Genomic DNA, 11641 nt, shown 5'->3' with positions numbered 1-11641 from the left:
AGTCTTGCTAATGAATATTCAGGACTGATTCCCTTTAGGATGGACTGGTTGGATCTCCTTGCAGTCGAAGGGACTCTCAAGGGTCTTCCTCAACACCACAGTTCAAAGGCATCAATTGTTTGGCACTCAGCTATCTTTATACTACAACTCTCTCCCATTCATACATGACTACTGGAAAAAGCATAGCTTTGACTAGACGGTCATTCGCTGGCAAGGTAATGTCTCTGCTTTTTAATATGCTGTCTAGGTTGGTCATAACTTTTCTTCCAAGGAACAAGCATCTTTTAATTTCATGGCTGCAGTCACCATCTACAGTGATATTGGAGCCCCCAAAATAAAGTTGGCCACTGTTTCCACTGCATCCCCATCTGTTTGCCATGAAGTGATGGGACCAGATGCCATGATCTTAAGTTTTCTGAATGTTGAGCTTTAGGTCAACTTTTTCATTCTCCTCTTCACTTTCATCAAGAGGCTCTTTAGTTCTTCGTCGCTTTCTGCCATAAGGGTGGTATCATCTGCATATCTGAGGTTATTGATATTTCTCCCAGCAATCTTGATTCCAGCTTGTGCTTCATAAAGTCCAGCATTTGTCACAATGTGCTCTGCATATAAGTTAAATAAGCAGGGTGACAATAGACAGCCTTGACGTACTCCTTTTCCTATTTGGAACCAGTCTGTTCTATGTCCAGTTCTAACTGTTGCTTCTTGACCTGCATACAGCTTTCGCAGAAGGCAAGTAAAGTGGTCTAGTATTCTCATCTCTTGAAGAATTTCCCACAGTTTGTTGTGATCCACATAGTCAAAGCCTTTGGCATAGTTAATAAAGCAGGTATTTTTCTGGAACTCTCTTGCTTTTTCAATGATCCAACAGATGTTGGCAATTTGATCTCTGGTTCCTCTGCCTTTTCTAAATCCAGCTTGAACATCTGGAAGTTTACAGTTCACATATTGCTGAAGCCTGGCTTGGAAATTTTGAGCATTACTTTGCTAGCGTGTGAGATGAGTGTAATTGTGCAGTAGCTTGAGCATTCTTTGGCATTGTCTTTCTTTGGGATTGGAATGAAAACTGACCTTTTTCAGTCCTGTGGTCACTGCTGAGTTTTCCAAAGTTGTTGGCATATTGAGTGCAGCACTTTCACAGCATCATCTTTTAGGAAATAGCTCAACTGGAATTCCATCACCTGCACTAGCTTTGTTTGTAGTGATGCTTCCTAAGGCCCACTTGACTTTGCATTCCAGGATATCTGGCTCTAGGTGAGTGATCACACCATCATGATTATCCGAGTGGTAAAGATCTTTTTTGTATAGTTCTGTGTATTCTTGCCACCTCTTCTTAATATCTTCTGCTTCTGTTAGGTCCATACCATTTCTGTCCTTTACTGTGCCTATCTTTGCATGAAAAGTTCTCTTGGTACCTCTAATTTTCTTGAAAAGATCTCTAGTCTTTCCCATTCTGTTGTTGTCCTCTATTTCTTTGCATTGATCACTGAGAAAGGCTCTCTTATCTCTCCTTGCTATTCTTTGGAACTCTGAATTCAAATGGGTATATCTTTCCTTTCCATCTTTGCCTTTTCACTTCTCTTCTTTTCATAGCTATTTGTAAGGCCTCCTCAGATAGCCATTTTGCCTTTTTGCATTTCTTTTTCTTGGGGATGGTCTTGATCACTGCCACCTGTACCATGTCACAAACCTCTGCCCATAGTTCTTCAGGCGTTATGTCTATCAGATCTAATCCCTTGAATCTATTTGTCACTTCCACTGTATAAACATAAGGGATTTGATTTAGGTCATACCTGAATGGTCTAGTGGTTTCCCTACTTTCTTCAATTTCAGTCTGAATTTGGCAATCAGGAGTTCACGATCTAAGCCACAGTCAGCCCCTGGTCTTGTTTTTGTTGACTGTATAGACCTTCTTCATCTTTGGCTGCAAAGAATATAATCAATCTGATGTCAGTATTGACCATCTGGTGATGTCCATGTGTAGAGTCTCCTCTTGTGTTGTTGGAAGAGGATGTTTACTATGACCCTTTGCAGTGCATTCTCTTGGCAAAACTCTATTAACCTTTGCCTTGCTTCATTCTGTACTCCAAGGCCAAATTTGCCTGTTACTCCAGGTATTTCTTGACTTCGTACTTTTGCATTCCAGTACTCTATTATGAAAAGGACATCTTTTTCAGGTGTTAGTTCTAGAAGGTCTTGCAGGGCTTCATAGAACCATTCGACTTCAACTTCTTCACTGTTACTGGTCAGGGCATAGACTTGGATTACTGTGATACTGGAAATGAACAGAAATCATTCTGTCATTTTTGAGATTGCATCCAAGTACTGGATTTCAGAGTCTTTTGTTAACTATGATAGCTACTCCATTTCTTCTAAGGGATTCTTGCCCACAGTAGTAGATATAATGGTCATCTGAGTTAAATTCACCCATTTCAGTCCCTTTTAGTTCATTGACTCCTAAAATGTCGATGTTCATTCTTGCCATCTCCTGTTTGACCACTTCCAATTTGACTTGATTCATGGACCTAACATTCCAGGTTCCTATGCAATATTGCTCTTCACAGCATCAGACTTTACTTCCATCACCAGTCACATCCCCAACTGGGTATTGCTTTTGCTTTGGCTCCGTCTCTTCATTCTTTCTGGAGTTAGTTCTCTACTGATCTCCAGTAGTATATTGGGCACCTACCAACCTGGGGAGTTCATCTTTCAGTATCCTATCTTTTTGCCTTTTCATATTGTTCATGAGGTTCTCAAGGCAAGAATACTGAAGTAGTTTGCCATTCCCTTCTCCAGTGGACCACATTTTGTCAGAACTTTCCACCATGACCTGTCCGTCTTGGGTGGTCCTACATGGTATGGCTCATAGTTTCACTGAGTTAGACAAGGATGTGGTCCATGTGGTCAGATTGTTTAGTTTTCTGTGATTGTGGTTTTCATTCTGTCTGCCCTCTGATGGAGAAGGATAAGAGGCTTATGGAAGCTTCCTGATGGGAGAGACTGACTGAGGGGGAAACTGGGTCTTGTTCTAATGGGCAGGGCTGTGCCCAGTAAATATTTAATCCAATTTTCTGTTGATGGGTGGGGCTGTGTTCCCTCCCTGTTATTTGACCTGAGGCCAAACTATGTAATGAAGATAATAACCTTCACCATAGTGTAAGTTACATATGGGTAAAAAAAATTTTTGAGTGTTCAGTTTGATTAATTTTTACAGACATCTACACTCAGATCAAGATATAGAATATTTCTGTCACCCCATGATGTTTGCTCAGTCATATCCGACTCTTCGCGATCCTGTAAAGTCCATGGAATTCTCCAGGCCAGAATACTAGAGTGGGTAGCCTTTCCCTTCTCCAGGGGATCTTCCCAACCCAGGGATCGAACCCAGGTCTCCCACATTGCAGGCGGATTCTTTACCAGCTAAGCCACAAGGGAAACCCAAGTATACTGGAGTGGGTAGCCTATCCCCTTCTCCAGTGAATCTCCCCAACCCAGGAATCAAACCAGGGTGTGATAAAGTGTATACACCTTGAGATGGGGAAGATTACACAGAATTACACACGTGGACTCAATCGAACCACAGGAATCCCTAAAAATCAAAGAAACTTTCCTGGGTTTAATCAGAGAAAGAGATGTGATGATGGAAAAAATTCAGATGCTACATTGCTGGCTTTGAAGAGGGAAGAAATTGTTTCCATGAGCCAAAGAAGGCAAATGGGAGCTAGAAACTGCAAGAAGCAAGGAAGCTGACTCATCCCTAGAGCCTACTGCAAACACTTTGGTTTTAATTGTGATAACTGATTTTGGATTTTGGACATCCAATGCTGTAAAATAATAAATTCTGTATTGTTCAAGCCACCAAGTTTATGGTACTGTTACGGCAGCAATAAAAAAATGTACTATATTCCTCATGTGACAACAATTTTGTAATGTCAGTTTTCATATACAGAACAATGGTAGAAGGAGGAGGGGAAAAGGAGGGACAGAAGAAGAGGAGGAGGAAGAGGAATGAGAAAGAAGAGGAGCAGGAGGAAGGGTGGGAAGGAAGAGGAGGAGAGGAAAAAGGGAGGGGAGAGGGAGGGGGAGGGGGGAGGGAGGAGGAGGAGGATGGGGAGGGGGGAAATGAATTATATTTTCATTGGTTGTCAAATAACCCTTTATTCAATTATTTTCCATTGCTGGTCAAATAACCCTTTGGTAAATTATTTCCCTTAGTTCTTAACTAACAGGGCATTGCACTGTGCCACTGTTGATGACATCTATGATGTCACAAGGACGACAGCCATCAAAATTGCAGCCCACTGACTGGGCAGTCCCCAGGAGGTGGAGTGGGGGGCAGGAGGGGAGTACAGAGAGGAAGAGGGGAGGGAGAAGAAGAAAAGGAGGTGAAAAAAGCTTCTGGGGAATTCTCTGCTGGTCCAATAGTTAAGACTCAGTGCTTTCGATGTGGTGGCCCAGGTTTAACCTCTGGTTGGGAAACCAAGATCCTGCAAGCATGGCAGCATCCCTAAATTTTTTTTAATTAAGAAAAAAGTGTTTTATATTATAGGAAAGTCGAATGGAAGTTGCAGATATTATGTTGACCTGTTCTGTCAAAGTCTCTCCAAACTGCTCTTAGCATGAAGTTAGAGATCTCTAAAAAAATTTTTTTTTAAAAAGAAAGGTTCTATAACCATTCTTGCACATATCCTTCAGACATTCCTCTTGAGTATAAACCTAAGGATGAAATTCCTGGATCATAGTATAGGTTTCTATGTAACCAAACAGTTCTCAAAGTTGTACCATTTTACACTCCCACCAGTAACATATGAGAGTTTCTATTTTCTCCACACTCTCATCCTCACAGAGAATTGTCAATCCTTTTCATTTTATCCATGAAGAGGTGCAGAATCGTATTCAAGGTGGCTTTAACATACATTTCCCTGAAGTCTCCTGATGGTGTTATGTACACATTTGTGTATGGGTATACAGTCATTTCCAGATGAGAATAATTTTAAAATTTCATTGCAAGAAAATGACTGTGAAATTAAATATTATGATTCATGCTTACCATCGTTCTATTTTTCCTTTCCTGCAGTACATTGCCACCTTTCTATTTTGTGGCAATAAAATTTATTTTGACAATAAATATTTGCCAGTGTCTGGATAATTTGTGTCAGAATTTCAGTGGACAAGCCAGGACTTTCTCACTTCCTCTCTCCCCTCTAGAGTTTTCCTCTGAGCTGAAATCAGTTCAGTTCAGTTCAGTCACTCAGTGGTGTCTGACTCTTTGTGACTGTGGCATGCCAGGCCTCCCTGTCTATCATCAACTCCCAGAGTTTACTCAAACTCATGTCCATTGAGTCGGTGATATCATCCAACCATCTCATCCTCTCTCGTCCCCTTCTCCTCCCACCTTCAATCTTTCCCAGGATCTTTTCCAGTGAGTCAGTTCTTTGCATCAGGTGGCCAAATTGTACTGTTTCAGCTTCAGCATCATTCTTTCCAATGAATATTCAGGACTGATCTCCTTTAGAACGGACTGGTTGGATCTCCTTGTAGTCCAAGGGACTCTCAAGAGTCTTCTCCACCACAGTTCATAAGCATCAATTCTTTGGTGCTCAGCTTTCTTTATAGTCCAACTCTCACATCCATACAGGAGTACTGGAAAAACCATAGCCTTGACTAGACGGAATAGTAAGTGAAAGTTAAGGCATGAGAATGTAACAGAAAGCTTTTGGATATTCTCATCAAATCCCCCTTCTCTGAGAAGGATTCCACATGGCTCAAGTTGAATTTATGTAACGTGACCCTGTTTCTTCCGCTGACTTCAACTGACTGGGTAAGAGGGTGCATCTAATCCAGAGGGAGACCATTCATTGGTTGTTGTTGTTGTTTAGTTGCTAAGTCATGTCCAACTCTCTGCAACTTCATGAACTGTAGCCCATCAGGCTTCTCTGTCCATGGGATTCTCCAGGCAAGAGTACTGGAGTGGGTTGCCATTTCCGTCTCCAGGGGATCTTCCTGACCCAGGAATTGAACCTGAAGCTTCTGCTTGGCAGGCAGATTCTTAACCACTGAGCCACCAGGGAAGGCCATTTATTGGTTGGCATGAGCCTAAAAGTTTTTCTATACCCAGCATTTTTAGTTTGAATATTATAATATGATCAATTTACCAGGGACCCTGGAATTGAGAGAACAGACAAAGAGAAGGGCCCAGTGCACAAAGAAGCAGAGAAGCTAATCTATGGAGACAGTGAGAGGAATAAAGCTAAGAAACCAGAAAAAATCCACATGGATCCCAATAGAGAACAGCTCCCCTGGTCCAAGATTTCTAGTTCCATCTCTTTGGACCCTCAGCAGACTTCCTGCCTTTGGTACTGGGAGATACTTTAGTATCTGTTCAAGTGAATTTCCCATTTTTGGTGAAGCTGGTTTGAATATATCTTTGTTACTTGTCCACAGAAGTCATGGACATGTCCAGCTCCTAAAAAGAGGCTAACTCTATGTGGAATGTACCTGCTCCATCCAAACAGTCGGCATCCAGGCTGACCCTGTGAATGCTAAACATCTTTATACTAAATTCAGCAAATATTGGGAAAAGAATTAAACTAGGAAAGCTCTAAAAATACGAGACTATGAAATCTCCTGTCTAATTTTAGTCTCAATGACCGTTTTCCTCTTCCTTTCTTCTCTGATCACAGCCAATGTTATCTCCTTTCCTACTTTACCTTGTGTCTTCTGTTATTCCCTTGCTTCCGCCTCATGCCTTTTGAATACATGCTGTTTTCAGAACACGGATGGTCATGAAGCAAAAGTGTTTTGGTTTGGGGATGATGTACTCTAGACCATGAGGTGCGGTACTTAACTGTCCCTGTGAGATTTGGGGGAACACAAAGAAAAAAAACCTAGCTCTGTATTATATGAAGTCATTAATATTTTATGCAACAGTCCCTCTCAACATTTATAAAATGTAAAAATACCAAATACAAAATTGCTCTAAGAAACAGCATGAAAGATTAACGAACAGACAGCTTCCCAAAAGGTTTGTGATGTGCTCAAAGACAGATGAGAAGAAAACACAAATTAAAAAAGAAACAAAAAGCCAATGAAAATATAGCTGATAAATATAAGCTACACGGTCTGCTTTCCATACATGCTTTATATTTACTTCCATAATTCATTTTTTAATCCTTGAATGTACTACGTTATGATTAGAACATTCTTATGCAAGGTGTAAAAGGAGGAGAGGAAAAAAAGATACTTAGAGGGCATAACTTCATGGCTATGGAAAGCCTCGGAAAGTTCTAACAACTGCTAGAAGCAGCCTTTTAATGACTGAACTCGGTGAGCTCCTACCAAAGCTCATTGTTTACCACTGACAATTACATTGCAACCTGATCCTGCGGTTTCTACTGGGAAACTCCATCCCATCTTTCTAAGCCTTATTTTCTTTTAAAATTACAAAAGTGAAACAAGAAAAATTGCTTTTCTCACGTACTCTCTTTAATCCTTAACCTACTTAGCTTTGTGTACTTCAAGTAGAAAAGAGAATTAATAACATTGTAGGCTGTAAACACCCAGTGCTGGGTTTTATATAAAGGGGAGGTATTAGCTCCAGGCGGAAGTCTCTTGCCTGATGCCAAACGTGTGTCTGTTCTCCCCAGACAGGATGGAGCCAGCTGCTGGGTTAGGCAGGTTCTAAGCACAGGGGTCTGCACTGCAATTATCCCAAAGACCTGCTGAAGTATGTGACTGAGGAGGACAACTTTTCAATTGTGCAAACAGGGCTTAAACTTTGTCTGTGCCTTGCAATATTTTTCCAAGTAATTTTCAAACTCATGTTTTTAATTTTACTATCCTTCTTAAGTAAGGCGAATTTATGTACCCAGTGAAGAACAACCTCCACAGAGTGATTTGAAATACCCGCTAGACTTCACTCACAGAAGAGGACAAGTTTGCCTAGCATCCTGCATCTGGTAAAGGCTTTGCTTCCTCTTTCCCAGAAATTCCATGTCAGAGTCTTATCACTGGGTCCTCTAGCAGAGGCCATCAGTCACTGCTGATAAGACTTTATTGAGCATCCCATGACTTGACCAATCTTTATTTTATTTTTATTTTTTATTTTTGCAGTTCAATAATTTTATTCGACCATCAGCAATTAGTTCTCATCCACATTGACTGTCTGTAGATTTTTGAAAGTGGTGACGGGCACGTAGGTAACCAAAGTATAGAGCTTGTTTGGCGAGTCTTCATCTTCATTACGTTTTCTGGACAACCGCACACGGATCCGGTATGGGACATTCCTGATCCCTTTGGCCCAGACGGCTTTGTTGAGCCTGGTGTCGACGCGCACGTCCGGGGTTCCCATCTCCTTCATGGCAAACTTCCGGATTTCTTTGCGTGCCCTAGGGGCACGCTTCTTGAAACCCACTCCATGGATGCGCTTGTGAATGTTGATGGTGTATTCTCTTGTCACCACCTCGTTGATGGCGGACCGGCCCTTCTTCTCGCCGCCCTTCTTTGCGGGAGCCATCCTGCAGGGCCGGGGTTGGAAAAGCTCGACTAATCTTTAGATCTTAGCGTAAATATCACTTTCTTAGAAACGCATTCCCTGACACTCTCAATTAGTTTATACATTCTCATGTTGGTGATTGTATGGTTGGGATTATTTGATTAAGGTCTATTTCCAACCTCCCAAGGAAATGGCAACCCCCTCCAGTATTTTTGCCTGGAGAATCCCATGGACGGAGGAGTTTGGTAGGCTACAGTCCACGGGTCGCAGAGAGTTGGACACGACTTAGCGACTTCACTTTCACTTTCACCCCGCAACTCTAAGTTCTCAGGGCAGTGTTTATTTTAATTATCAATGCATTTTCAATATCCAGCACACAACCTAATCCTTTCTAGGTATTTAATAAATACCTGTTGAGCGAGGGGTTCAATGAATGAATGAAACACATGCATACTATTTAATACTCTGCAATTTAAAAATGTTTTTCTGTTGGCATACCTCCAGGCCCAGTCCCTGAACACTCTGCCTTTGGAATCTCATCCATAAATCATCATTTTGAATACTATCTTCTGAATTATAGGTGTTGACTCCAAAGTTCACATCTCTCACTCAAATTTCTCCAACTCCAAATTCATAAGATCACCTCTTGAGTAGACAACATATATTTTTAGGATTCCAATGAACATCTAAAATTTAATATATCTAAAGCATAACTTTTGATTCCCATGAATTATCAAAACTACCTTTCTGAATTTCAACATTAAATGAATATGTGATAATATTAGTAAAATACTGTTCACTTACAGATAACAATATTAAGTTTGTTATAAAATAATGTGAAATAAATAACAAGAATTTTTAAAATGTTTATCAAGTACCTACTTACACAGTAGGCACTGATCTAGGCTCTAGGAAATCTAATAAATGATTAGACTGGGCTGGTGTTGCCCTAGGCTCTGCCCTCTGTCCCCTTCTCAACTCCTCACTCACTCTGGGCACTTTGCAGTGGCTTTAATGACCACCTTTGAATGTGAGGATCACAAAAATCCTATCTCTGATCCCAAAGATACCTCTTCTCAGATTATAGCCCCTTTATTAACACAGAGTAAACTTAGGATCTGGAAGCACTCCAGTGCACTCCAGATATGTCCTGGGAGCCTCTTCCTTGGGAATTCAAGACCAGAATTTAGGGGAAATCTTCTAGGTGCCTGGGGACCACTTTTTGGGGAATCTTATAGCCCTAGACAAAAAGAGTATGTTAATACCCCAATTATATCTCAGTGTTACGTGGGAGCTTATAGTTCTTTTTAAAGTACCACATTATCACTGTGGTACAGATAAGAAAACTAGGGTTCAAGGAAGCTAACTAACTTACCTAACTTCTAGGGCTAATGTTAATAAATGATGGAGTTCTAACTGTATCCCGTCTCAGCATCATCCCTCCTCTGTAACAGGGCATCAGGTAGAGACATATGCTATAGGAAACAATGAGCCCTGAAAGTCTTTACAGTAAGTGGATAACAGGATGTCAGAAGTATTTAAGGAAGATTAATATGGTGGTGGGAGAAGGCAATGGCAACCCACTCCAGTACTCTTGCCTGGAAAATCCCATGGACAGAGGAGCCTGGAAGGCTGCAGTCCATGGGGTTGCTGAGGGTCGGACACGACTGAGCGACATCACTTTCACCTTTCACTTTCATGCATTGGAGAAGGAAATGGCAACCTACTCCAGTGTTCTTGCCTGGAGAATCCTAGGGACAGGATAGGCTGGTGGGCTGCCATCTATGGGGTCGCACAGAGTTGGACACGACTGAAGCTGCTTAGCAGCAGTAGCAGCAGCAATATGGTGGTGATATGCAGGATGGTTGGATGGAAGAACTGAGGTTGGGAGACTGAGTAGAAACCACTGAGTGAATGGGATAAGGCCCTGATTTAGAGAAATGAAGTAGAAATACAGAGGCATTGAGGTTTGAGGCTAAATGAAATTAGAGCATTAAAAGAAAGTCTGATTTTAAAATTCTTTAAAGCTTCAAGCCTTGGCAGTTAGAAGCAGATAACTGGGAATGCAAGGAGTATTGCAGGGAGCTATGACCTTGATTCTGACATTGGGAAATGAAAGGATAAGACTTATAAGTATATCTGAACTTCTTACCTTTGTGGGGAGGCTGGGTAAGAAACAACCCCAGCTAGAGAGTTGGTCCAGAGAGAAAGATGAGAATGTCTTTTATGGAGGCTGTGGTGATGGGGCCAGGAGGGCAGGAGCTATATAATTTAACCCATGGGCTGTATATCTAAAATTTGAGTTGCAGTTAAAAAGTAAGAAAAGGCAGGAGCAAAGGAGGATATGAAAGAGTGGAGCAGAAAAGGGGTCAGTGAAAGTAGAGTAGACAGCAGTGGTCTGAAGGCAGGACACGGAAGGTGATTTGCATAAATCTTTGAAAGCAGGTCCAACAGCTGGCAGGTTGCATCCATTTGGAGTGAGCCAAGCTAGGACCATAGAAAGGATCCAGTTTGGAATGGACCAACACTGGACGTCCTAGAGGGAGCTGGAGCAGGGGACTAGAATTGGAGAGTGGAGCTGGAAGTTAGTAGCAGAGAGGTGATCACTAAAGCTATAAGAACAAGTAAGCTTTTTGAATGGGAAATAACAGAATGAAATATGTAGACCTAGGACTAATCTTGAAGCCCCAAAGGGATGCTTTCTAGACCAAAGCTGATTCCACACGCCCTGTGGCAACAAGTTGGACAGGGAAAGGGAAGAAATTCCCCTCGGTCAACAGCTTAGGGAACCTCTCAGTTTCTAGCTGTGCCCAGGTCCTGCATGGTATCTTAATCTCAGGATTAGATATTGATTCAGGTGAATTCCCACATCGACTCCCCCTGAGGCAACACTTTCATTGTTTTTCTTTCCTTCCTATTCTTTTCTTCCTTCCTTTAATTTCTTCTCAGGAAAGGCCATGTATCTTACCTTAGGCCCTTATTTTCAAGATAAAAGTGAATTGCTGCAAGTTATGTTAGGATCCCTGCTGTTCTCCAAATCAATCCTCATTTGGGATTCTTGCACACATACGCGATGACAGAGAAGTTGAGAAATGGAATGTTTTTGAGAAGATATTCCAAATTACTAGATGCACATATTTTTTGGAG

General features: G+C 41.5%; 1 protein-coding gene and 1 non-coding gene across 2 annotated transcripts; both read right to left on the bottom strand.

The window, feature by feature from the left end:
• Positions 1-4541: 4541 nt before the first annotated feature.
• LOC138079415 (small nucleolar RNA SNORA44) lies at positions 4542-4692 on the bottom strand. Its single transcript, XR_011144887.1, has one exon. It is a non-coding gene; the product is annotated as a small nucleolar RNA SNORA44 (small nucleolar RNA).
• Positions 4693-8132: 3440 nt separating this feature from the next.
• LOC138078893 (large ribosomal subunit protein eL31-like) lies at positions 8133-8531 on the bottom strand. The gene has a single exon (XM_068971654.1). It carries the CDS (start codon positions 8513-8515, stop codon positions 8141-8143), a length of 375 nt encoding a protein of 124 aa, XP_068827755.1. The 5' UTR covers positions 8516-8531; the 3' UTR covers positions 8133-8140.
• Positions 8532-11641: the final 3110 nt, after the last annotated feature.

Source organism: Capricornis sumatraensis, chromosome 4 (genome assembly GCF_032405125.1).
Source record: "Capricornis sumatraensis isolate serow.1 chromosome 4, serow.2, whole genome shotgun sequence".
Taxonomy (NCBI): domain Eukaryota; kingdom Metazoa; phylum Chordata; class Mammalia; order Artiodactyla; family Bovidae; genus Capricornis; species Capricornis sumatraensis.
This window is presented reverse-complemented; position numbering and strand designations above follow the sequence as displayed.